Source organism: Onychostoma macrolepis, chromosome 11, assembly GCF_012432095.1.
Source record: "Onychostoma macrolepis isolate SWU-2019 chromosome 11, ASM1243209v1, whole genome shotgun sequence".
NCBI classification, from domain to species: domain Eukaryota; kingdom Metazoa; phylum Chordata; class Actinopteri; order Cypriniformes; family Cyprinidae; genus Onychostoma; species Onychostoma macrolepis.
Genome location: NC_081165.1, coordinates 11,021,304 through 11,049,291, shown reverse-complemented (window position 1 = coordinate 11,049,291; position 27,988 = coordinate 11,021,304). Strand labels below are relative to the sequence as shown.

The 27,988-nt window shown below is 41.6% G+C and overlaps 1 protein-coding gene across 5 annotated transcripts; it reads left to right on the top strand.

Annotated features, from left to right (window-relative positions):
• LOC131548888 (uncharacterized) lies at positions 1-27,960 on the top strand. Of its 5 annotated transcripts, none has more exons than XM_058790466.1 (22): positions 8-116; positions 206-270; positions 2,749-2,826; positions 3,314-3,352; positions 3,541-3,588; positions 3,688-3,741; positions 3,824-3,868; positions 4,033-4,083; positions 4,211-4,297; positions 4,414-4,432; positions 23,492-23,523; positions 23,618-23,649; positions 23,740-23,806; positions 23,955-23,983; positions 24,052-25,293; positions 25,755-25,973; positions 26,096-26,152; positions 26,355-26,405; positions 26,547-26,621; positions 26,726-26,771; positions 26,853-26,887; positions 27,201-27,960. In XM_058790466.1, the coding sequence occupies exons 2-15, from the start codon at positions 216-218 to the stop codon at positions 24,142-24,144; spliced, it is 729 nt and encodes a 242-aa protein (XP_058646449.1). In that variant the 5' UTR covers positions 8-116; positions 206-215; the 3' UTR covers positions 24,145-25,293; positions 25,755-25,973; positions 26,096-26,152; positions 26,355-26,405; positions 26,547-26,621; positions 26,726-26,771; positions 26,853-26,887; positions 27,201-27,960. The 5 variants fall into 5 exon arrangements, 4 of the variants coding, with proteins under 4 accessions (XP_058646451.1, XP_058646449.1, XP_058646448.1 ...); XM_058790465.1 differs by having other exon boundaries at positions 26,723-26,771; XM_058790468.1 differs by lacking the exon at positions 23,955-23,983 and having other exon boundaries at positions 1-116; positions 26,723-26,771.
• Positions 27,961-27,988: the final 28 nt, after the last annotated feature.

The window sequence follows — 27,988 nt, the reverse complement described above, 5'->3', positions numbered from 1 at the left end:
GTTTTTCAGTTTTGATCTCATTCTGAAATTGATACATGGTAATTGGATATTTTTTCATATAGCACAGGATTCTTGGTAGAAATGTCAAGTTGAACTGACATTGTACCCATTTTAAGGTCAGTCTCATTACCTACTTCCCTCAGACACTTTCAGAGTACTGTCTATTGTTGAATTGTAACCTTAAGTTTGTTCACATTGCCTGCAGACATTGTGAGATGACCCTGTACATCTTTGTAATCTTTCATCTTTTACTGGAGGTTAAATCGCAAGGTAAGTGATCTCTCATGCTTTATAATGATAATAATACAGTGATTTCCAGTTTTTTTTTTATTATAAAATGTACAAATTTTAGAGCTCTAGACCTGACTTTTACAAATGTTGGTAACACTTTACAATAAGGTTTCATTTGCTAACATTAATTATACATTAGTTAACATGAACTAAGAATGAACAATACCTCTACAGCCTTTATGAATGTTAGCTAATATTGATATAATTTTTTGTAATGCATTAGTTAATGCACTGTGAACTAAAAATATGTATTAAGTAATATTTAACATTTTTATATATTTTTTTTTCTTTTTAAAATAAACTTTACTTCATATTCAAGAGTCAGTAGTTTCATAAAAGCTATTTGGTCCAATTATAAGTTGTATACATATTGGATTTGTATGTTAAATTAATGACATGCACAGACAATTTTGGACATTAGATGGTTCTCCTGACCATGGGAACAGGGGTGGTTGATAACCCAGGATACACTGGAATGGAGTTAACCCAGTGGAGGGTTTACGGAGTGAATTTTGAGCGTATTCGGCCCACATGATATAACGGCTCCAGTCCTGTTGATTCTGACTACAATATGATCGAAGGAACCTGGTTAACTCCCGGTTAAGTCTCTCTACCTGACCGTTGGATTGGGGATGGTAGCCCGAGGTGAGGCTAACATTGACCTCCAGTGCCTTGAAGAAAGCAGACCATAGACGGGAGGTAAACTGGGGACCCCGGTCGGAGACGATGTCTTCAGGTAAACCGTAGAAACGAAAGACTAGGTTACATAATTGTTCAGCTGTCTCCAGAGCGGTGGGCAACTTAGGTAGGAGAATGAGGCGACAACAGTAAGGATAGTGGTATGGCCCTTGGAACTAGGAAGGTCAGTGATAAAATCGATGGCGATATGTGACCAGGGACGTTGTGGTATGGGCAGAGACTGGAGGAGTCCTGCTGGTAATAAATGGGAAGGTTTCTGGGTATTACATACGTGGCATTGACAAATCAGATTGATTGTATCCTTTCTTAGAGATAGCCACCAGAACCGGTTCTGAAGAAGTTGGATAGACGCATTAATACCAGGATGACCTGAGCTGAGTGAGGTATGGACCTGTGTGATGGTTCTCTCTCGCATGGCTTCAGGGACAAACAGCTTATCTTGGGGGCATTCGGTCGGAACATCTGGTTCGGTATTGGCCTGCTCAATCTCGGTAATAATGTCCCACTGGATAGGTGATACAATGAGAGTTGGGGAAATAACATTCTCTGGTGTACTGGGTTCAGAGTCTCTCTCAAATTGTCGTGACAGAGCATCCGCCTTTGTGTTCTTTGAGCCTGGCCGGTAGGTGACAATGAAATCGAATCTGGAGAAGAACAGAGACCATCTGGCCTGTCGGGGTTTAAGTCTCTTAGCCGTCTTTAAGTACTCCAGATTGCGATGATCAGTTATTACAGTGAACGGATGTCACGCTCCCTCCAGCCAATAACGCCATTCCTCGAGTGCTGCTTTTATGGCCAGCAACTCTCTGTCACCAACATCATAATTTCTCTCCATTGGGCTTAGTTTACGTGAATAATAAGCACATGGAAACATTTTCGCCGGTGAACCCCGACGTTGTGACAGTATAGCTCCTATTCCGATGTTAGAAGCGTCAACCTCCACTATGAATGGTAAACCAGGGTCAGGGTGGTGCAATATGGGAGCGGTCGTGAACCGTTGCTTTAATTCCAGGAAAGCTTCTCGGGCAGTGTACGACCAGTGAAGACGACTAGAACCCCTCCTCGTCAATTCTGTGAGCGGGGCAGCTACTGAACTGAAACCTCGGATGAAGCGGAGGTAAAAATTGGCAAACCCCAGGAACCATTGAGCAGACCTGAAATCAGGGCAGGCGGCAATCCAATATGAAGAGTCCAAGAAACAAGGCAAAAGTCAACAGGGCAGGCGGCAATCCGACGAGAAGACGATGGGCAGTCAGGGAACAAACACAAGGCAGTCCGAAGGAAACAGGAGTAACACTTAGCACGGTTCACCAGGGCCAAACAATACTTCGCAAAGGGCCTAGGTGACACAGTTCTATAAATAGTCCAGATAATGGGGAACAGGTGGGGAAATTAGTATTCAGGTGATGGAGCCCTCTGATGGCCCGAAGAGGGAATTACAGGAGCGCTCTCCATAACAGTTATAGGTTTGCCCGCAGGCCAAGCTGACAATATTTCCAACATTTGCTACCGATGAAGAAAAGGTGCAGGTGGTCTGTGGAGGTCATGAGAATCAGAATATGTCTGAGTGCATGTTTTACCTTGAAGGACAGGAGAAATTTTTAAAACCAAATGACTCATGTAACTTTCTCATGTAATCGCATGGTCACAAGATAAGGAGATTTCACATATAAACATATCAAACATAACAAACTATTTGTAATAGACAGATTAAGTGGTTTGTTTTTTTTCAAAGCAGATGTTTTTGTTTCTTGTAAGGTTTGGCCGCCATGTCATCTTTGCCACCAATCACAGAGGGCAGTCCAACTAGAATGACCCCCAATGGAACCTCTCAAGGTTGGAATTATCATGAAATTTCCGGATTTTCTCATTTAAATAACTAATTTAAGTAATTAAGTAATATTCTTGTCATGTAAGAAAATACTAGTAAGAATTCCGGTTGCATGAGTTGATGATGTATTTCCAATTGAAATGGTAAATTGGTGCAGGGCACAGAGGAGGTTGTCACCACCCCCTTTTTAAACAGCCAATAAGATTATATTTATGTCATAAGCATGAGCCTTGTATTTGCATTAAAAAGAAATTTATATACACCCTTAAGCGTCATCAAGATGGAAGAAAAAGACTAAATTTTTATATATGCTAAAATATAATTATAAAAGCTTTTCTATAGATCGACATCAAATCTACATAGTCTAATAGCTAAATTAACCAATTAAATGGGGTTTAAAGGATTTGTAAAGGCCAGTTTGAGTCTTTCTTATTCTAGAACTATCTAATCTAATCTGATGCAATTTCATAATCATTTAAACATTAATTTCAGGGAATTTGTTCACTGTGTCAACATCGAACACAACAACACGTGAGTTGCCCTGATTGATTGTTATTACTTAACAACTATATCCTCTCAACCAACATAATTCTTTTTCATTTTGTACACATGCTTTGTATTATTATTTCATCTGTATTATAATCGTACATTTAACAATAATTTGGCCATTAATAATTTGTTTAACATGTAATGTAACTCTTGTTCTGTGGGTTCAATAGCTTTGGCTGTAACATCCAGTACTGAAATCATAACAGATTCGATAACCAGTAAGTGTTTCTTTCCTTCTCATAATTTTCCTGTACTTATCAAACATTTTGATTGGTTGGCTTTAAATGTATTAATCTAAATTTGTTTCATTACTACAGATATGTCCAGTCTAAGTACCCATGACAGCCATAGTTTAACAGATCCTGCAAATGGTGAGTCCTCAGGTCATCTCCTCTGATTTATAACATTACTGTAGCCAAAACACATTTGATTTATTTATTTGCAAAACCTCAGCATCCTTGGAATCGACTATGCTTACTGATACAGAACATGCCTCAGGTAAATACTATAAAATGTATATATATATATATATGGTCTTAAAAATTCTCAATTCACATGTAAATTTGTGAAGGTGTGAAGTGTGAATGTGTTCAGCCAAAACAAGATTAATAAACTTGCTGAATATAATACAGATGTGCTAATGGTCAGTTTTTTCTTTACAGTTTCCCCCTTGATGACTGAAGGCCCTGAAATAAAAAAGTACTCAAATACAAGTAAGTAACTTTACTCTGAGGATGAGTTAATAAATGCAGCACGTTCATTGGAAACCGGATGGCACTGAACATTAAATATATACATTAATGCAACAGTGCATTTCTTGTTAATCTTTGTCTCACACAGAAATGTTTTTCTTCATTGCTGTGGCTGCAAGTGGTGGAGGAATTATACTGACTGGACTCGTGGGCATGTGTTTGTATGGATGTACACGTAAGTGTAAAGAAACTGACATGTCTTCCATATGGCTTATAGTTAGATTCTACAGTTAGATTCTAATTGAACAGATAAATGTTCAGCTTGACAATTTGTTGTTTCTTTCATTGCAGGAAAGTCAAAGGCAGAGAGGTAAGGATATATCTGAGTATATTTTGAGTACACATATGAAATCATTAAAGGAATAGTTCACTGAAAAAAAGAAAATTTGCTGAAATTTTACTTCATCAGAACAGATTTGGAGAAATTTAGCATTACACCACTTTTCCACTAATGGATCCTCTTTAGTGAATGGGTGCCGTCAGAACAAGAGTCCAAACAGCTGATAAAAACATCACAATAATCCACAAGCAATCCACATGACTCCAGTCATGACATATTGTGGAATTAAAAGCTTGTATTTGTAAGAAACAAATCTATCATTAAGTTTTTTTTTTTTTTTTTTTACTTTAACCATCGCTTCTGGACAAAATATGAGATTATAATCCATGTGTAATCCATATAATCCTCCAGTGAAAAACTCTATCCCCTGTTGTCCTCTAACATCAAAATTCACCCACATGTGTTTAGAACTGTTTTGGACTGCTTTGCTTGTAAACAGTGCTTGATTTGTGCACATTTCTCTCCTGATTCAGTAGGGATGAAACGATTTACTCAACTCACGATTCGATTCAATTCACGATTTTGAGTTCACGATTCGATTTGATTCACAAAATGTGTCCTTTTTTTATTGCTTGGACAAAATGCAGCACGTTTCTTTGTGAAATTGAAATATAACACTATAATATGCTAATATAGCACTTGCATATTATTGCTCTTTTGTTGGTTTTGATTGCTTCTATTCTCCTCATTTGGAAGTCGCTTTGGATAAAAGCCTCTGCTAAATAACAAAATGTAAATATAATGTAAATGTTGGCTTAATAACAAAACTAAATTGAAATTTTGAAACAAGCCCCAAATAAAATAAATAAGTAACACAAATAAAATAAATCTCTTCATATAAACAAAATAAGGCTTTGTCTGTGCTCTTACCATTTAAAATTAGAGGCAAGCACTGCATTTTAATCATGATCCAAACAAAGATGATGCATACATGCAATGTGAACAGTTTTTAATCTAAATAAGATTGTATAATTTCGAAATTTGAAGAAAAAAACAGTAAGGTCTGACTTCAGTTTTGTGAAACTACTGTACACATAAAAAATATCTGCATGAAATGAAACAGAAGACCTGCAGCCCCGCCCACAAAACTTCTCATTGGTTAGTGGCAAAGTAATGACGTCGACGCCACGATGACGTCGACGCCGCGGTAAATAGGAAATGCGGTTGAAACAATAGACCTACATGGTATTAATACTTAATTATATAAAACAAAACTGTGAACCCGTTAATTACTTATAACTGGTAAAAATATATAGTATTAAACAATACACTGTAAATTTGTTAATTTTTGGAAAACGTTTCATTATGTACATTTCCAAGCAAGAATCCAATTACTGCTTTTGACTTGTCACAATGTCAACGAATATAGTTTATTTACAACGTTTAAGTTATTTCTATTCATGTGCATTGGTCATTTACCACTTATAAGTTATTTATGGTCGTTTTTTATTTTAATTTCAGTATATGCTTTACTGTTACATGTACTATTAACATTTAAATAAAAGTTAAATATTCTCAGCAAGTGTCATATCTTAAGATGTTATTAAAATGAATGGTCACACTTTACAATAAGGTTCATTAAACATTAATGTATTAACTAACATGAACTAACCATGAGCAATACATTTGTTATTGTATTTACTAATCTTCGTTACGTTAGTTATTGAAAATACAGTTGTTTATTGTTTGTTCATGTTAGTTAACAGAGCATTAACTAATGTTAGCAAGATTAATAATGTATTAGTAAATGTTGAGATTAACAAAGATTAATAAATGCTGTATAAGTGCAGTTCATTATTAGTTCATGTTAACTAATGAACCATATTGATAACAAATTCATATTTTTTATTTACTTGACAATGAAAAGCTTATGGTAAAAATAGCAGCATTGTTTGTATATGAATAACATGCCAAGACAATTATTTCCTTGTTATTTATTTAGGTATGAAAGTTTAATTCTGATAAAGAAAGATGAAATTTGTACATCTGTATATAACACATCTTTTTGTACATATAAATCTCTGGTTAAACATTAACATCCTTTACACACTTTCTTCAGAATCAGAATCAGAAAGAGCTTTTATTGCTAAGTATGCTTGTGCATACAAGGAATTTGTTTTAGTGTCATAAGCTTCCAGTTTACAGAGAAAACAACAACACACAAACAATAAAAATAAGATGAGACTAAAAAAATACACATATATAAATATAAATAAACAAACAAATTTAACTGTTCATAAGTTGGATTGCCTGGAGGAAGAAACTGTTATAATAAATACATGTAATAATAAATACAACAACAGTCAAAAGTCAAAGTCAAAGTCTGTTTTATTGTCAATTCTGCCACATGTACCGTACATACATACAGAGAACTGAAATTTCGTTACTCTCTTACTCCCTGGTGCATACAGATAACACTAAGTACTAACAGTAGAACGCATAAATACAGATAAGTACAAATCAAATATATATATATACACATATACACATACACAAACAAAAATGCAATTATTACAGATATACAAATAAGGACATGTAGAATAAAAATAAAAATGAAAATAAAATAATATGAAATGGATAAAGTGGCATAAGGCACATGGTAAATAGAGTGCAAACCAGTGAGACAGACAAACAAACAAACAGTGCAGACTATAAATGGTAGTGCAAAGAGCTTATTGAGACTATTTTTTAAAGTGACGAAGAGCATTCTTTTTCAGACTGACAGAAGAGGTAGCTGAATGAGGTCAGTCCAATGCTTGTACAAAGTGACTGGTGCTGATCACAGTGTGTGTGTGTGTGTGTGTGTGGATGTGGGTGGTGGGGGGTCAGAGTTCAGTAGTGCGTGGGGTAAGAGAGGGAGGGGGCAAGGACGGAGGGAGTTCAGCTTCCTGACAGCCTGATGGATGAAGCTGTCTTTCAGTCTGTTGGTCCTGGCCTGAGACTCGCAGTCTCCTCCTGATGGTAGCAGACTGAAGAAGTAGTGTGTCGGGTGGGTGGGATCGCCTGCAGTGCAGAGAGCTTTGCGGGTGAGACGGGTGCTGTAGATGTCCTGGAGGGAGGGAGAGAGACACCAACGATCTTCTCAGCTGCTCTCACTATCCGCTGAAGGGACTTGCGGCAGGACACGTTGCAGGCGCCATACCACACAGTGATGCAGCTAGTCAGGATGCTCTCGATGGTGCCTCTGTAGAAGGTGCACATGATGGGGCCGGGCTCTGGCTCTTCTGAGTTTACGGAGAAAGTAGAGACGTTGTTGTGCTTTCTTGGCCAGTGCTGCAGTGTTGTTGGTCCAGGAGAGGTCCTCTGTGATGTGTACACCCAGGAACTTGGTGCTGCTCACTCTCTCCACGGTCGCACCATTGATGGTCAGAGGAGCATGCAGAGTGCATTCTCCTGAAGTCAACAACAATCTCCTTCGCCTTCTCCACATTCAGAGAGATTGTTGTCACTGCACCACCCGGCCAGGCGGCTCACCTCACTCCTGTAATTTGTCTCATCTCTGTTGCTAATGAGACCCACCACAGTCGTGTCATCCGCAAACTTAATGAAGAGGTTGGAGTTGTGCGATGGTGTGCAGTCGTGGGTCAGCAGAGTGAAGAGGAGGGGGCTCAGCACACATCCTTGGGGGGCCCCTGTGTTCAGTGTGATGGTGTTGGATGTGTTACTGCCGACCCGTACTGCCTGAGGACTCCCGGTCAGAAAGTCCAACAGCCAGTTGCACAGCGATGTGCTGAGCCCCAGCTGGGCCAATTTATGAATGAGCTGATTTGGGATGATAGTGTTGAATGCTGAACTGAAGTCTATGAACAGCAATCTGACATACGGATCTTTTTTGTCCAGATGTGTGAGTGCTGGGTGGAGGGCAGTGGCGATGGCATCATCGGTCGAGCGGTTGGGCCGATATGCAAACTGGAATGGGTCCAGGGAGGGGGGGAGGACAGACTTGATGTGTTGCATGACTAGTCGTTCAAAGCACTTCATGAGAATGGGAGTGAGTGCTACTGGACGGTAGTCATTGAAACAGGATGGAGATGACTTCTTCGGGACTGGAATGATGGTGGTAGCTTTGAAGCATGTGGGGACAACAGCCTGACTCAGCGAGATGTTGAAAATGTCTGTGAAGACATCAGTGAGTTCCACTGCACAGTCTCTCAGTACACGCCCAGGAATGTTGTCAGGACCCGGAGCTTTGCGTGCATTGATCCTGCTGAGGGATCTCCTCACGCTGTCCGGGGACAGCGTCATCACCTGGTCGCCGGGAGGAGGTGGAGTCCTCTGTGCAGTGGTGCTGTTTTGTGCCTCAAAGCGAGCAAAGAAGGCATTCAGCTCGTTCAGCAGTGGGATGGTGTTGTCACAGGTCCGTGGTGAGGGCTTGTAGTCCGTAATGGTCTGAATCCCCTGCCACAGGCTCCGAGTGTCCCTGCTGTCGCTGAAGCGATGAGCTATCCTCCTGGAGTACTGTCTCTTGGCCTCTCTGATGCCGCGGGATAGGTTGGCCCTAGCTGTCTTCAGGCCCTCCTCGTCTCCAGCTCTAAAGGCAACGTTCCGAGCCTTCAGAAGTCTGTAGACCTCCCTGTCAGCCACGGCTTCTGGTTGGCCCGGACAGTGATAGTCTTTGTGACCGTTACATCATCAATGCACTTGGTGATGTAGGCAGTGACAGTCTTCGAGTACTCTTGAAGGTCTGTAGTATTGTTGTTTGTGGCAGCCTGCTTAAAACAGCTGATAGTATTAACATTCTGAACACTGTAAGCACATCTACAAAAGTAAGTATACTTCAGCCAAGGAGCTGCGTAAAAGGATAGACAGTGCACCCAAAAAATTTTGGTCTGTACATGTATATACTTCCATAGTATTTCCCCAATACAATGGAAGTCAATGGGGACCACCAACTGTTTGGTTACCAGTCATTGTCTTCATTTTTTGTGTGAACTCCAAACACAAAAGACTGAGGCAGTGGCTGCTGGACCGAGGAGTAAGACTGAGGCTACGGCTGCTGGACCGAGGAAGACTGAGGCAGTGTCTGCTGGACCAAGGAGGACTGAGGCAGCAGCTACTGGACCGAGGAGGAAGACTGAGGCTACGGCTGCTGGACCAAGGAGGACTGAGGCTGAGGCTGCGGCTACTGGACCGAGGAGGAAGACTGAGGCTACAGCTGGACCGAGGAGGAAGACTGAGGCTGGATTGGTGATGAAGCATTGGTGGCGATGTGCTTCAGCAAATTTGGACCACATTTTAAAATGGTGAAATCTGAAAGGGTAAAAAAAGAAAATAAGTTTGTTGAAAATTGCCTAAATTGAACCTTCACTTGTTTGCATTTTGCTCTGGACGGTGGACAGTCGCAAGACAGAATTTTCATCAGCACCATCCATGTGCAAGTACATTTTTTTGTGATTTGAGCAACAAAGACCCATGGTCAATGTGCGGAATGCAGAAAATGAAGTTTACCTGAGCCTTAAAATTAAACATTCTACTACAAATTCACAAACAATTAAATCAGAAGCATGCACAGTGCATTGCTGGCTGGTTCGGCACCATATTAAACTTTAACTAAAGTGACATAAGCAAAAGACAGTTAAACTCACCATGCTGTTGCACTGCCCACTGAAAGTGATTTTTGATGTGATAATACATCAGTTGTGGCATACTGGTGTAATTGCAGAATGGGCACTCACTAGTGCAGTTTTTTAAATACTGCTCACATTTCCCCTTGCTTAACACAGTTTTATGCATTTTTGCAAGGGATTTGGCACCTGCTCTAGGACATATACTGTATAGCAGCATAACAGTATGTAATATAAAAAACGAGCTCTACTTTCAAGGACTGTTAAACTTAATCATATTTTTTGTTGAATTATTATTATTAAATGTAGTTCACTGTTTATTTTAATAGATGTATACTTAATAATAATAATAAAATCTAAATATTTTACATTTAATCATTTTATTCACTGAAAAACAATATAAATTTGTATAGCTATTGTTAATATGAACTTGTCCTATATTACTTCTGCTTGTTCAGTTTTGCCACTGTATTTCTTTTTAAGGGGCTTATTTTGGGAACACTATATCCTAATCATAATCCCACCAAAACCACACACACTAACGTTTCTAATGCTGCCTTCAAGTGCTCTCGGAATTATCATAAATACGAGTTTCCTCGGTAAACAAGAACGCTCTTCCATTTCATAATCACAACTTCAATAGTGAGAATTATAAAATTTCCGATAGAACGTGAAGGCGACATTAGGCCTGATGCTTTTGGGAAACGCAGACCTGGTTATTTTTAAAGCAGACCTTCACACCTTGCGTGACATGGTTGAGTGATTAAAGTTATGCGATTTTATTTTGAAACTACTTCACATTTCCTTTTAACAACACACTAAACGCCACTTTAGAATTAAAAATTGTAATTAAACAAATTAGACAAGAACTCACCATGCAGCGAAGAACAGCGTAAATGAAAACCCGCTAGAATGATGTTATGACTTGACGCCACTAACCAATGAGAACAGTTGTAGGCAGGACGAGACGTGCAGCCCCGCCCCAGGTGCAGCCCCGCCTCGATCTGCAGGCTGCAGCCGGGTGCTTCTCGAATGAGACGCAGATTCACTTTCTGCCAGCAGGTGGCGCTTTAAGCATCAGCAGCTTGTTTGTATATGCTAGCTAGCCTGCTAGCAGCTTTCACTCACCAGGTATGTTCAAAACTGAGGCGATTTCACCCCAGCGCTTCTCTTTTTCCTTATCGCTTGTGATGCGGGTTCGACACAATGGTGTTACTACAAAACTTCAAGCAGCAGATTCCTCCGTCTCCACTATTCAATGGAGCCATACAGTAGCTGTTTTGCGGTCGCGCATTGGCTGTTAAAGTACTGATGTAATCATATAGCCGTCATCATCCCGATTTAAATCCTAAATATCAAACATGTTTGATATGATCGGGGCGGCCCCGATCTGTGTGCTAGAGGATCGGGATGTGCAAAGTTCTATCGGTGAACACCTCACATTACCAGATAATCCGCGCCGAACATCGGGACCGATCGAGGTGCTCGACAAGATTTTCTCTCCGATTCTCGGGAGGGGGAAATCGGGGCTAAATCGGGCAAAAAATCCTGTAGTGTGAGCCAGGCAATAGCGGCCCTTCGGCATCCTCTGCCACGGAGTTTTGGCGCGAACAGCAGGCTCCGGGTTCGGCGCCGAGAGAAGCGGAAGCAGAGGGAGGCCGCTTCGACGGCCGGTTGGAAGCAGAAGAGGATCTACTACGTGCTGGAGGCTGCCTGGCGCGGCAGGAAGTGACTCATCGCCCTGGAGCGTTTCTGTGCCTCTGAGAAGCGCTCCGCGATGGCCTCTACTGCGTCTCCAAAGAGGCCAGATGGAGAGATAGGAGAGTTGACCAGTGCCCTCCTGTCCACGTCCTTAAGCTCAGTGAGTGTCAGCCACAGATGTCGGTGGAGCACCACCATGTAGCCTATGCTCTGGCCGATCGCCTGGGCTGTCTTCTTTGTGGCTTTAAGTGCAAAATCTGTCGCCACACGTAGATCTTTAAACGCCTTTAAACGCCTGGAGAGCGGCTTTTACAGCCGCTAATTTGTGGTGCCCAAAAGACATGGAGGACTCCGCCTGATTCTAGATCTCAGGCCCATCAACAGAGCGCTCTGCAAGTGTACGTTTAAGGATGATATCGCTGGAACAGATCCTGGCGCAAATTTGCCCGGGGACTGGATGCGACCATGGAATTAAAGTACGTGTAGGTTCACATTCAGATAGCACCGCATCACAGACGCTTTCTGAGGTTTGCTCTCGAGGGCACAGTGTACCAGTAGCCTGTTCTTCTGTTTGGGCTGGCTTTGACCCCGCGCACTTGCTCGAAGTGCATCGACGCAGCTCTCTCCCCCCCTCAGAGCGAGTGGGATACGCATTCTCAATTATTTGGATGACTGGCTGATCTTAGCTCAGTCACGGGACACGCCAGCCAGCCATTTAGACAAACTGCTTCGTCACTTAGAATTCTTGAGGCTATGTGTGGATATGTGTAAGAACATTCTTGCCCTGAGTCAGTCTATAACGTATCTGGGAGTGTGCTTCGACTAAAAGCGGTGGAGATGCGTGCTTGCCACTCTCGGGAGCGCTCGGCCGCCATTTTGTCTTTCCTGCGCCATTTCAGACTGGGCAGTTTACTACATATGCACCCGCTGCAGTTCTGGCTGGAATCTCGAGTCCCTTGGACAGCGTGGACTTCGGGCTGTTTGTGCATCGCGGTCTCCCGCGGCTGAATCAAAGCTCTGAGGCTGTGGCGCAAAGATTTTCGGCTGCAGCTGGAACAGCGGCATGTACTGATTCGCACCGACAACATGTCTGTGGTTTCGTACATAAATCACCAAGGAGGTGTGCGATCCAAGGCTCTGTACAAGCATGCAGCAAATCTCCTGTTATGGGCGGATCTTTCTCCCCATTAGAGCAGCGCACATCCCCGGTCTCCTGAACTTGGGGCAGACATGCTTTCGAGGAAGTGTATTCCTCAAGGAGAGAGGAGGTTTCACCCCGAGTCGGTTCGGATGATTTGGACCCGCTATGGGAGAGCGGGGGGTGTAGGGGGTTTGGATAGAGGTTGTACCTTTGCTGTCTGGCAGCTGCACCTTACTTGGTAGGGTGGACGGGCAGCACTGGTCCCCATCCATCTCCTAAATCTCTCACGTGCTGGCTCCACGTGCCACACCCCGGTAAACCGCCTCAGCTGGCGGGCTAAACCGCGTGAGGGGGTGGTGTTCACACTGCACCACTAGGCGGATGAGCTGCTCTTGGCAGCCAACGGCTAAAGGGCGGAGGAGATCTTGGAATGATCCAACGGCCGAGTGTGGGGGAGTAAACCCTTCAAATCAGGAGTGGAGCCCCGAAGGCGGACTGTTGCCTATATTCACGCACTGTTCCGGCAGCTCCTGCAGCCGAGCTGGTGCCAAACGTACTGCTTGCATTCCTTTGGACTACATAGGTGAGGCTGAGAGGGGGATCTTGATGACTGGGCATCCCAGGATCTCCATACACTCTGCCCAGGCTTGCGCCCTGGAGAGGTCACTCCAGTGCCGCTGTTTCAGCGACAACACAACACGGGAGATGGCAGTTACGAGTTATAAGCCCAGAGTGGATTGGCGTAAGCTCGGGCGCTACGGGTTGTCTCCGACGGTGGGAGGGATCATCGTGTCCCACTGGTCAGCTAACGCCCGCCTTAAGCTGGGCAGCCCCCAGTCAGTAAGGTGCTGACCCGCCACAGTCTGTCTGCTTCAATGGGTGCTTGGAGCTTAGGGAAACAACCGAAAAGCAGACTGTAAAACCTGCACCAGACAAAACAAGAAGGAGAAAAAACAAACAGCCAGCCCTGCGGTTGGCAAGCTGGAATGTCAGAACCATGTGCCCTGGCCACTCTGACGAATTACAACAAGTTGATGATGCCAGGAAGACAGCCATCATCAACCGTGAGCTGAAACGACTGGACATCGACATTGCTGCTCTACAGGAGACTAGACTCCTTCTAACGGCAGCCTCAGAGAACAGGACTACACGTTCTTCTGGCAGGGAAAGGAGTCTGAGGAGCCTCGTATTCACGGTGTTGGATTTGCAGTGAGGAACTCCATGCTGTCCTCAATTGAGCCACCTTCTGGAGGTACACCCAGAATCCTCTCTCTTCGTCTCTCTACCTCTTCAGGCCCAGTCAATATCCTGAGCATCTATGCTCCAACACTCTGCTCCCCAGCTGAGATAAAGGACGAATTTTATGAAGAGCTGGAGACCACCATCAAAGAGACCCCTACCACAGAACACCTGTTCCTACTCGGGGACTTCAATGCCCGGATCGGAGCCGACCATAACTCTTGGCCCCGTTGCATCGGCCACTTTGGCATTGGCAAGCTTAACGAAAATGGACAGAGACTGTTAGAACTTTGTTCGTACCATGACCTGTGCATTTCAAATACGTTCTTCTCAACTAAACCCTGCCACCGAGTGTCCTGGCGTCACCCCAGATCCTGTCACTGGCACCAGCTGGATCTAGTTATTACCAGAAGATCCCTGCTGAACTGCGTTCTCATTACCGCAGCTACCATAGCGCCGACTGTGACACTGACCACTCACTGGTTGGGAGTAAGGTGCGTCTCTATCCAAAGCGGATTCATAACTCCAAGCAGAAAGGACGCCCACGTATTAACGCAGCCCTGACATTACTCCCAGAAGTTTGCACACGCTTTGCCAGTGCCATTGAAGAGGCCCTTAAGGATTGCCCAGACAACAGCGCTGAAGAGAGATGGAGCCACATTCGTGACGCCATCTATAACTCGGCCATGACAACCTTCGGCAGGCGGGTGAAGAAAAATCCAGACTGGTTTGAAGCAGGAATAATCGAACTTGAGCCAGCCATCACAGCTAAACGCACAGCTTTGGTAGACTACAAGCGCAAGCCTTCAGAGAAGGCATTAGCTGCACTCCGGAAGACCAGGAATGACGCCCAGCGGATTGCCAGGAAATGCGCTAACGATTATTGGCTGAACCTCTGTCAGAGCATTCAGCTCTCTGCAGACTGTGGGAATATCCGCGCCATGTACGAGGGCTTGAAGAAAGCATTTGGCCCAAGTACCATCAAGATTGCTCCCCTGAAGTCCGCTACAGGCGACGCCATCACAGACCGCAGTAAGCAGATGGAGAGATGGGCGAGCACTACCAGCAGCTATACTCGAGGGAGAACGTTGTCACCGACACTGTATTGGAGAGCATTACCCCCTTGCCCGAGATGAAAGAACTCGATGCTTTGCCCACTGTATACGAGCTTAGCAAGGCCATTGACTCTTTAGCATGTGGCAAAGCTCCAGGCAGTGACGGCATTCCCCCAGAGGTCATTAAGGCTGGCCTGAAGAGTGTCCTCCTTGACCACCTCCATAAACTCTTACTTCAGTGTTGGGAGGAGGGAAAAGTTCCTCAGGAAATGCGAGATGCCAACATCATCACACTCTACAAGAACAAAGGAGACCGCAGTGACTGCAACAACTATCGCGGCATCTCCTTACTGAGCATTGTGGGAAAGGTCTTCGCCCGTGTAGCTTTGAACAGACTCCAAGTGCTGGCTGAACGCGTCTATCCAGAGGCGCAGTGCGGCTTCAGATCCCAGAGATCAACGATCGACATGATCTTCTCTCTGAGACAGCTGCAGGAGAAGTGCCGGGAGCAGAGACAGCCACTTTACATCGCCTTTATCGACCTGACCAAGGCCTTTGACTTGGTCAGCAGGAAAGGTCTCTTCACCTTACTGCACAGGATCGGATGTCCCCCCAAGCTTCTGAAGATGGTCACGTCCTTCCATGATGAAATGAAAGGCACCGTCCAGTACGATGGCTTATCTTCGGAACCTTTTCCGATCCGTAGCGGTGTGAAGCAAGGCTGTGTTCTCGCCCCGACCCTCTTCGGCATCTTTTTCTCCCTGCTGCTGTGCCATGCCTTCAGTCAGTCAGAAGATGGTGTCTTCATCCACACTAGGAGCGATGGTAACCTTTTAATCTTGCACGTCTGCGCGCAAAGACCAAGGTGCGCAGGGTCCTGATTAGAGAGATGCTGTTTGCTGATGACGCCGCCCTGACTGCCCATACAGAGGAAGCACTGCAGTGTCTCATCAGCAGCTTCGCTCGTGCTTCTGATGAGTTTGGGCTGACCATCAGCCTGAAGAAAACAAATGTCATGGGCCAGGATGTCAGCAGCACTCCTTGCATCTCCATCGGCGATCATACCCTTGAGGTAGTGGAGGACTTTATATATCTTGGCTCCACTATCTCCAGCAACCTCTCTTTGGACAATGAGTTGAACACCAGAATCGGCAAGGCATCAATAGCAATGGCCCGCCTGACCAAAAGAGTGTGGAACAACAGTATGCTCACCATCAACACCAAGATGAAAGTGTACCAGGCCAGTGTCCTTAGCACTCTTCTTTATGGCAGCGAGACGTGGACTATGTACATCTGGCAAGAACGCAGACTTAACTCTTTCCATCTGCGCTGCCTGAGGAGGATTCTGGGCATCACCTGGCAGGACCATGTCCCAAACACTGAAGTGCTGGCCCAGGCAAAAATATTCAGCATGCACGCACTTCTTTCACAAAGACGCCTACGCTGGCTCGGCCATGTCTGCCGAATGCAGGATGGCCGGATTCCTAAGGACATCATGTATGGTGAGCTTGCCTCTGGCACCAGACCAACAGGCAGACCAGTGCTCCGGTATAAAGACGTCTGCAAGCGTGATCTGAAAGCCGGAAGCCTGAATCCCGCAGACTTGGAAGCTGCCACCGCAGATCGTGTCAGCTGGCAGCTCACCGTAAGGACCAGCATAAAACTGAGCGAGAGAAAGAGAGAGGACCAGTGGGAGGAAAAGAGGCAGCGTAGACGGCAGAGAGCAGAGTCAGTGTCCACAGAAGCAGAAGCAGTCACAGGCTTCATCTGTGGTAACTGCAACAGACTCTGCCGCTCTCGTATCGGACTGTTCAGCCACAGCAGGCACTGCAATTCGACAACAGACTGACTTGGGCGCAGATACTCCATTGTCTCCCGAGACAGAAGGATGCCAGAGAGATGGGAGAGCGGAGGTGGATCTATTCACTATGAGCGAGAATGCGCATTGCCCGCTGTTCTTCTCCCTGTCTCACTCCTTGCTGAAGGGGAACGCGCTGACATCGCACTGGCCAGCAGCCAGGCTGTATGCGTTTCCTCCAATCAGTATATTGCCACTGGTGTTATGCAAGATCAGGGAGGATTCGGTGATACTCATCGCACCGAACTGGCCAAACCGTCCTTGGTTCCCGGACCTGACAGAGCTGCTGGTGGCGCCGCCCTGGCCGATCCCCATCAGGAAGGATCTGCTATCTCAGGTGAGCGGCTCGGTCTGGCACCCGAACCCGGGGTTGTGGAGCCTTCATGTGGCTGCTTTGGGGATGTCAGAGGAGCTGAGCGCCCTGCATTCTCATGTGCTCGACACGCTCTTGGAGGCGCAGGCACCCTCTACGAGGTGTTTGTATGTTCTGAAATGGGGAGTGTTTGTGACATGGTGCCGTGATGTTCATATCGACCCGGCTGCTTGCTCCGTTTCAGATGTTCTGCATTTTCTACAGTACAGGCTGGATAGTGGATCTCTATCATCAACACTGAAAGTCTATGTGGCCGCGATTGCCTCGTTTCGTTCCCCACTGGGCGGGCATCGATCGGTAGGCACGCGCTGGTGGTGAGTTTTCTTAGGGGAGCGAAGAGATTGTATCCCCCGCGCCCGCCTTTATTCCCGCCCTGGGACCTAGAGATGGTATTAAGAGCTCTTTCACAGCTATGACTCGAGCCTTTAGCATCTGTTGATATGAAGGAGCTATGTCTCAAAAGTGCACTTCTTGCCTTCGCTTTGGCTAAGCACATAGGGGATTTACACGCGTTTTCTGTGGACAGCGACTGTATTCGCTTCGGACCCGGTGACTGCAGCGTCACTCTCCGGCCAAGACCGGGCTACGTGCCTAATCACTATCTACCCCCTTCAGAGCGCAGACTGTTTCGCTGTCTGCCCTGTCTTCTGATTCATCGTCCTCACATGATGTGGACGCTCAGATTTCGGTGTGATTTGAGGATATACATCGTCTATTCGGCCACCTTTCGGCAATCTGACCAGCTTTTCGTGTGCTACGGTGGTTGTGCGAAGGGCCGGGCCATATCAAAACAGAGGCTTTCCCACTGGATTGTGGACGCTATCACGGCTGCTTATAGGAGCCAAGGTTTGGAATGCCTTTTTCACATTAGGGCCCACTCAACAAGGGCTATCACCGCCTCCTGGGCGTGGACGAGAGGTATGTCTATTCAGGATATATGCTTTGCAGCCGGCTGGTCTTCTCAGAATACCTTCGCCAGGTTTTACAAGCTGGACGTTCAGTCCTGGGACTCCTAAGTGCTGTCGGTGAGTGACTGATTCACGTTTATGCCACCTCTATTCATGTGAGTTTGCTGCCTCGCACAGTAATTACTCTGCGCAGCCCTTTATGCTATTGTTGTTGTTGTCTGCCCTGTACATCATGTTATGTGTTTTCTGCTGCTTAACAGTTATCTCTATGCAGCCCCCCCACAATGCTGTGTTGTTTTGCTTTCAGCCCTGTTTCTTAGCGCAGCATGCGTTATTACTGAGCAGATATGCAAATTTCATATACCTGGGCTTTTGACGCTCATTGGCTTATCTCCATCTATCAGCTGCGAGCCCACCTTCAAGCATCGCTATTGGTGGGAATTGTGTGTGTGTTCTATCTTCGCTGAGTGGGTAACTTGTACAGGTGTTCAGTATCCGATTCTGACGTAATTGTCGCGTGCGCTGCACTTTATACTGCCTCTCAGCTTGTCAGTATTTGCTTGCGATTTGCATACTTCGCGACAATTGGCCAGTCATTTGGATTGGCGTGAGCCAATAGGACTTCAGGAAAGGTTGGAAGGGAAGGAGTTCCCATAACGGAGAATTTCTCTGTGATGTCTCGTTCCCGCTCTTGGGGAACCGAGGTTACGATAGTAACCGGAGATGTTTCCTTAACTTAACTTCTTGAGTTATCCTTTGACATTGACTCAGTTAAATTGCATTTACTTAGAATTTTAAGTATTTTCAACTTGACAATTTTAGCTTTTGAACTTGTAAAGATTAGTTGCAGTAACCTTATGAAAGTAAGGTGAACATACTTTATTATTATAAGTTTACAATACCAAAGTTCGTGTTCATGTAAAAAAATTTTAAGCTATCATTTTGCACTCAGTTGTGTTTACTTAGAATATTAAGTATATTCAGCTTGACAGATTTAGTTATTTGAACTTATAAAGTTTAGTTGGAGTTTGCAGTACCACAGCTCATGTTCATTTAAACTAATTTGACTTATTTTCTTAGTTAAACCAAATAAATTATTATTTTATTTCAATTGTTCTGCCAATTGTAAATAATTTATTTCAAATGTTTCAGTTGACTTTTTCATTCCCATTTCAATTAATTTCTACTGTACATAATATCTGATGTCAGCCATTGAAACATATCAACTCCAAATAAATGATATTAAATCTCTCAAGATCTCAGCAGAGGTGATTAAACAACTCCAAAAACAGTGTTACCGTCTTAAATTGTTTATTTTTTCAATTGAAAATTTGTTTATTTGAAGTCACCATTTTGGTGAACAGCGTTTACTTTAGTTGAGCTCTTGAACCTTGGCTGTTTTAAGAAAATGTTATTGTAAAAAAAAAAAAAAAACAGCGATGAGATTAGGTGATCCTTGCAGCTTATTGGTAATATAAGCATCATAAAGTGGTTTGATTCACTGATCACATCTGAAACTCAATCAATGATAGTTAGGTTTAGTTTTATTAGTGTGTTTAAATTCTCAACTGATCTTGCAGTACTGCAGTATTTTCTCCAGCAGTATAAAGACAATCTTATCATTTGAAAAAAAAAAAAACGCTGAGCATTTGTATCAGTTAAACACACACAAACATCAAAAATCACCGTATGAATCTCAACAATGGTGACAATCAACAAAACGCTTCATGCTGCAGTGCATTCTGGGTGCACCAATCAAAACTCATCCATGGCTCCCAGCACGCATTGCGGGACGAATTTTAGTAGCTTATTTTGTCACCGTTGTTGAGGTTTGTATATTGAGTGTTGATGTCTAATGGCTTGTTTCCACTGAGCAGTATGGTTTGGTACAGTATTTCTGTTTTTATTGTCAGAAGTTGTGAATGATAATAAAATAAAATAAAATAACGTAACGTAACGTACCATGCCACTTTTTTGCTATTTTTCCATTGGGTTATTTAGCATAGTAAAGAATACCAAAAGGGTAGAGCTAAAGTCATTGCAGAGTGCTGATTGGTTGACTAGAATTGTCATTTTTGCATGATAATTTGAAAATTTAATATGCCGATTTCAGAACTCTATGCGATCACCGGGTGCTTAGTGCTCATGTATCCGCCTAGAGCAGCCTTAGCTTGGCTAGTTTTTCCGACATTTTCCGCTGGCTTTGATGTCTCTGTAGTGATTAAACATGAGATACAATTTGTTTTGGGTAGGCTATATTTAACAGGCATTCGTGCTCTCATGAATCTATTATTGGTTCCTGGTCATATCATTTTGGCTGAGCACAAATTTATGTTTAACTTTATATATTTATTTTGAACTTTACCGTAGCACAGCGCTGACCTGTAGCATACGTTTGACTGAATTGTTTGCTTTTGTCTTTATTTCTTCTTATATAAGCCTCTTATACTTTGTACTTATACTTTTATAATGGTTATTATTGTTCATTAAAACTGACATTTAACAAAAAGAGGCAGAGTTGTGCTTATTGTCGTGCTTTATCGTCAATCGCTACTTTCCGGCATACACCACACCTACCAAGTAAGGATACTATTGGCAGTGGAAACACAAGCCTGATCAGGGTTACCTGTACCGAATCGTACTGTACCGTACTGTACCGTACCGCTCAGTGGAAACGAACCATTAGTGTGCCCAGATTGTAATTGTTGCACAAAATATGCTGTTTAAGATAATTTCAATGTTAATCCACTGATAACCTTTCACAACTAAATTTGTTTAATTAAAAGTAAAAAATATTTTTAGATTTCAGTAGAACCACAACTTCATTGCACAACAAGTATTTGAATGCCACAAAAGCAGACAATTACAGCTATTATTTTTGTTTTTGTTTTTAATAAAACACTATTGCAATTGTTAAAAACAATCATAACGTAATAAAAGCCAAGAGTCAAGTGCTCAACTAAAGCAAACACTTTTCACTATAATGGTGACTTCAAACGAAACAAACCAAAAAAAATGACTAGAGCTAATTCTCAGAAACAACTTATAACATAAATAAAGTCAATCTGGTTAGTAATAAGTGAAGGTAATGCTGTTTTTGGAGTTGATTAATCATCATCTAATCATGTTTCAATGGCTGACATCAGATCACTTATACAAATTAATTTAAATGCCAATGAAAAAGTTGTCAGCTGAAACATGACTGAAACATTTGAAATAAAATAATTATTTATTTGGTTGAATTAAGCAAATAAGCCAAATTAGGCTACATCAACACAAACTTTGCTACTGAGAACTACATTAAACTAAGTTCAAATAACTACATTTGTCAAGTTGAAAATACTTAATATTTTAAGTAAATACAACTTAACTGTCAGTGCAAAATGATAACTCAAACATTTAATGAACGTAAACTTTGGTACTGAAAACTTATTTTCATAAAGTTATTCCAACTAAACTTTGTAAGCTCAAATAACAATCTGTCCAGTTGAAATGATTTAATATTGTAAGTAAAATCAACTTAAACAAGTCAGTGGAAACTGGTATCTCAAAAAGTTAAGTTGAGTGAACAAAAAAGCTTTTTTAGAGAGAATGTTTGTACTGAAAACTTAAAGTAAGTTCACCTTACAAAGTTATTCCAACTAAACTTTATATTTATAAGTTCAAATAACATTCAATTTGTCAAGTTGTACATAATTAATATTCAACATAATTTCAACTTAACTGAGTCAGTGCAAAAAGTTAACTCAAAAATTTAAGTTGAGTGAATGATTTTTTTTATTTGTAATTTTTTTTAACAGTGCCAAGTATGAATGGTACCGTGGACTAAGAACTAGTTTAGGACATTTGAGGCCTGTTGGCTCATGAGGATGCAGGTTCAAGACTGATTGGAATCATCCCCTGATTTTATTCTCCTACGTTTGTTCCTGCATACATTCCACTCTTCTAAAAAATAAAGAAAAACCATATAGCCAAATTATGATTGTTCTTACATTTTCTACATACAGCTCCTATTTTATGCTTTTCTCAGAAATTGCCATTGAGCCTGGACCCACCAAATTGCACAAGGACTAAAAATTACACAACAGTTAAAAAAAAAGACTATGGTACTACTTAAATAAATGTTTGGTAGTCACACAATGTTCATATTTTTGTATGAGAAATGTTTGTGAATATAAACCGCCTTATGAACAATATCAGGTCACATAACCAATAAGTAGAGAAGTCGTGGCCTAATGGTTAGAGAGTCAGACTTGTAATCCGAATTGTAGGTGGGGGGAGTGAATGTACAGCGCTCTCTCCACCTTCAGTACCACGACTGAGGTGCCCTTGAGCAAGGCACCGAACCCCCAACTGCTCCCCGGGCGCCTAAATGGCTGCCTACTACTCCGGGTGTGTGTGCACTTTGGATGGGTTAAATGCAGGGCACAAATTCTGGGTCACCTGCGGTTGTGAGTCCTGAAAATTTAAAGGCGTGAGTTCGGTTACAGAATGCAGTTGTCACGCCCGCAAATAACCGAACAGTGTGTGAACATAACCGTATTAAGGACTCAAATACAGGACTGACAACCGTATTCTGCTGTTGTGTGAACGTGGCGATTCAGACTAGATGACGTTTTTACTGCAGAAAGCAATATGATTTATTTATTACCAACACACAGCTTTTTACTTCACAAGACGTTAACTGATGGACTGGAGAGGTGTGGATTACTTGTGGAATATTGTGATGTTTTTATCAGCTGTTTGGACTCTCATTCTGATGGCACCCATTCACTGCAGAGCAGTGCTTCCCAAACATGTCCTGGAGGCCCCCCTGCCCTACAGCTTTTGTATGTCTCCCTTATCTAACACACCTGATTCCACTCATCAGCTCGTTAGTAGAGACTGCAAGAACTAAATTGGGTGTGTCTGATAAGGGAGAAATACAAAATGTGCAGGCCAGGGGATCCTCCAGGTCAGGTTTGGGAAGCACTGCTGTAGAGGACCCATTGGTGAGCAAGTGATGTAATGCTAAATTTCTCCAAATCTGCTCCAATGAAGAAACAAGCTCACCTACAACTTGAACGGGCTGAATGTGAGTAAATTGTCAGCAAATTTAAAATTTGGGTGTGAACTACTCCTTTAAAATGAACTGTTAAAAAAAAATAAAGAATGAAAACATGCACAAATTCTATTTGTGTAATCTACTAGGATTTGGATCGAATTCAACAGCAAAAAACAGGGTATGTTTTTAATTCCCCCCACCCCCCAATTTAAGCCATTTCTTACTCAAAACATAAAGGCCAAGGTTTGCTAAAATGTCAGTCTGCATTGTAGGACTTTCTTTACCAGCGGCCAGTTCAGAAACAGTAAGTATTATCAGTTTACGTTTGTTAGAGCAACTAATTGGATCATTTTAATATTTCCCGCATTTTAATAGATCACTCTTTGTTATTTAGACTGGAGAGGAAGATGCAGTGCTTTATTCAAGCATCAACTTCATGCAACCCCCCTCTCAACCACCAGGTAAAGAGTAAAGCGAGTCCCCTCTATATTATGTTACCATCATTTTGTCAGTTCTCTCAAACAGTTACATTTGATAAAACTATATCTTCATCTTAATCTGAACTCTATCATGGTCATTATTTGATATCTGATGTGTCATGTTATGCAGGAAACAGTGAAGAATCAGTGCAAAATGAGGTTTGTAAAGCAGCTGGTTACACATTACACATTATTTATGTTCATTTTAAGATTTAATTTTCCTCCAGGTTGAACTGAATCATTTGTATTGCACCATCGTCACCAAACCAGCCATCTCCAGTGACAGCAGGAGTGTTTACAGTCAGCTGAAGTTTCACTGAAAGAAAACAACTCTGCTAACTACTGTTTACAGGCCAGAGCTGATCAATCTTCATTTTAAACAGTATTTAATCCTCTATAGTAAATGCCTTTTATTGTAAATGTTGTTGTAACTTCTGCTTCTTATTTTCCATTATCTTAACCTTTCAAAACTGTGTCATAAACGTCTGTCTGATTTCGATTAACTTGTATTTTCTGTAGTTTCACACGTACAGTATAACCACATCAGAAGGCACACAGCATTAATATGCATAGTTTTAAGCAATAATAATTATCTAACAACTGTTATACTGTGTTATTGTGAATGGCAGTTGTATTGATGAACATAGAGACTCTCATATTTTGTCCTGTTGCTTTGTGTAAATATTTTACCTGATTTTCATTATTTAAAGCACTTGTGTTTCTCTTCTTGTTCCTTTTGTACTTTTTCCCTGTTCCTCAAAGTTAGGTCTGAAATCTCTTTGAAGACTGAGTAATGGCAGCTGAAAATTCAGCTTTGCCATTAGGAATACAATATATTAAGATTGATTTTAAATTGGAAAAATATTTCACAATGTTACTAGTTTTGTATTTGTGATCAAATAAATGCAACCTTAGTGTGCAAGAAAGACTTTTTTTCAAAAACATTACAAAAAATCTTTCCAAGCCCAACCTTTTGAATGGTGGTGTACTGTAAGAAATTATTTTATATTAATAACTTTTTTTTTTTCCCACTTTTTTTAAATCACAATTTTAAAGTTTCTAAACAGACTTACATCAGAATTTAAATAGTTAAAATTATAAAACAGCAGATGTCTTGTTTTTGCAGCTCCATCTCTGCTCAACCACAATGGTGTCCTGTGGCTTAACACTTCAGACAAACACAAAGAAAATTGATAAATTTACTTTAATATTAAAATTATATTCTGAACTTCTGAACAAATAAAGGGTTGCTGATCATTATACTTCTGTGTCATATATTAATTTTATAGAAATATATCGTGACATTTGGTCTATAGGTTTCCTTTCATTGCTTGCTAAGTTACTTCCTCATGTATGTACTGATGTGGTGTGTGTGTCTGTACATCAGTTCATCACTCTTTCATGTGTCGCTGACATGGTGCTGCTCATCTCCCTCATCTTTACACTCTTTCTGGAGGTTCAGCCTCAGGGTAAGTGGCATTTGAAATTTTTCAATAAAATTTTATCTCACCTCAAGTGTCTGCTCTCCTCTGCTTTAGGATAGTACGCATATTTTATCTTTAATATTTTTAACTGTCACAACTGTTGATTTTAGGGACTACCAATATTTATAAAATAATACAATAAACATGTACAGCCAAAAAAAAAAGTTAATAATTCAGAAATTACAAAATATGCAGAGCTGTACTTGCAAAATCAACTAATATTAATTTATCCAATAAATACATCTTGATTTTTTTTTTGTGCTTTTAGTATTCAAATTAAATTAGTTTATTTTTTATATATTAAAAGGGGGTTTATTATAGCACTGCAAAATATTGAATCTCACTATTTAGATTGTCATTTATGAGTGACTATTTTATTATAATCTAATGTTTTATTATATTATTATTAAACTATAATATAATCTAATGCCTGTGTGTGTTTGCAGATGAGCGGCCGGACATTAGAGTCAGCTATGATTCTCAAACGGGTGAATTTAGAATTCTCTGTGAAATACCAGGATCAGATAACGGCGGTTATACTTGTTTTCTTTCTCTTGGAGATGAATATCCACAATTTAAAAAGATACAATCTCACGAACTGTCTGGAAAAACACTATGTCGTTTTACAGTCGTGGAATATGAATTTTCAAGATGTGATTTAGAAAGTAAGTAAATTATTTTTTTTCAGCCTTTTCAAATGAAAATAAAGCGGTTATTTCTCATTATTCAGTATCACAACCAAGTTACTTACTGCATAAATACAGTAACATTTTATTATTTATTTCAGCATCTCTGACTGGAAAATCCAGTACTTATTTTAAGTCCACAACAAACCTCACTGCTGGTGAGTAGCTGAGTCTTTTGTTTATATAAACTAATATAAACTGTTCTTGGTGGGTAACTGAGTCACATTTCTAAACACTGAAACATGACTTAAAAAAATGCAATATTGACATTTCATGAACATTTTCACTTAATTGTTATATTTTGTTTGTTCTAGATATCTTAATTATTCTATATATATATATATATCTTAATTGTTCTAGAAACTTCTCAGCCTTCACAACCCCTCGGAGTCTCAAGGGACACCATAGCAAGTGTGTTGGTGTAGTACATTTCTGGCTTTGCTATACTTTTTCACCACCATATTTTTCTAAAACAGAATATTTTGCAAATGTTGAAGAACAATGGAATAAGTTAATATAAATGCTAAAATCTGATTTCTTGGTGACTCAAAGGCGTATGGTTAATCATGGTCAGTGGGGTCATTGTTCTGGCCGGACTCACGGGCATCTGCTTGTGCTGCTTCAGCAGTAAGTTCAACATACGACACACTCATGTAGAAAAATATTTGTGAGATGTCCAAATGTTGTTTGTAAAACCAAACATTTAAAACAATGTATGATTTTTCTAGCAGAGAATCTGGGGAGGTTTGAATATTCTGAAGTGCAGTATGTACAAGTGTGAGTGTTTAATTTAAACAGTATAACCAAACTTTAAGGTATACAAGATAGTTTGCTAAAAACATACTATTGTCATTTTAGCAGAATCAAGGACAGCTCAGCTAATCAGCATCAAGGTAAGACATTCATAAATAAAAGTACATATAAATAAATAAAAACAAACAAAACAAATGAAACATAAAAATTTGATGCAATTGTTGTCTTATCAGATGTTCTGGTCCCTCCCTAAGTATTTCAGTATTTAAACATACGTAAACTGAACACTACACATTTTCTTCCTCTATAAATATTTCACATGTTTTATAATGTTAATCCAGAGTTTATACACAGGGTTAAATGGAGGTTGGGGCTCCTTAAGTTGGAAAGAAATGTCAACAGTATCTCAAATTCATATGAGCTTTACTTTGTATTTTTATGACCCGCTTAAAGACAGGGGTTCATCTTGATCTAGAGCGGAGGCCATGGCGGAGCAAGGGAGCTCAGGAGGCCATGGCAGGTCATCTTCGGGGGCCCTCGGTCCCCTTAAACCCTACCACCGAAATCCTTTCCCCCACACACACACACAAAATCCATGGGGCAGCTACGGGGTATCAGAAGCCCTCTGGGGCTACACAAACAGGAACAAGACAGCCCACAGGAACAGGAAGCCCTCCTTGGGCTAAGCTCGGAAGCTGAGGCTTCTTCTGGGCATGACGTAGAGTCAGGGGCCCTCACAGGGTCCCTCAGCAACCACCTCCACTTCTGCGACAGGAGGGGCTGATGGCTGGGAATATACACAAAAATATATACAGTACACATACATATATTATGTAAACAAAACTTTTATTGTGGATGCGATTTATCGCAATTAATCGTTTGACAGCACTAATATATATATATATATATATATTTCTTGATACCTACTAGGGAAAATCTGTAATCAACTGCAAAAACCTTTGCAGCCCTCTGCTGTCTAAAACAGGAATTTACAAAGATGTATGTGACATAATAGCCCCCTTCTATCTTCTCACCACTACACTATGCATTGTGGTACATTCAATAGTACAATATTTTTACATTTGTATATTATTCTTTTTTATCTGTGTCCTGTCCTGTTGCTGTCTTTCTGTTGCACTGTAGAGCTTCTGTCACTATAACAAATTCCTTGTATGTGTAAACATACCTAGCCAATAAAGCTCAATCTCATTCATTCAGTTATATATAACCCATTATGTTAT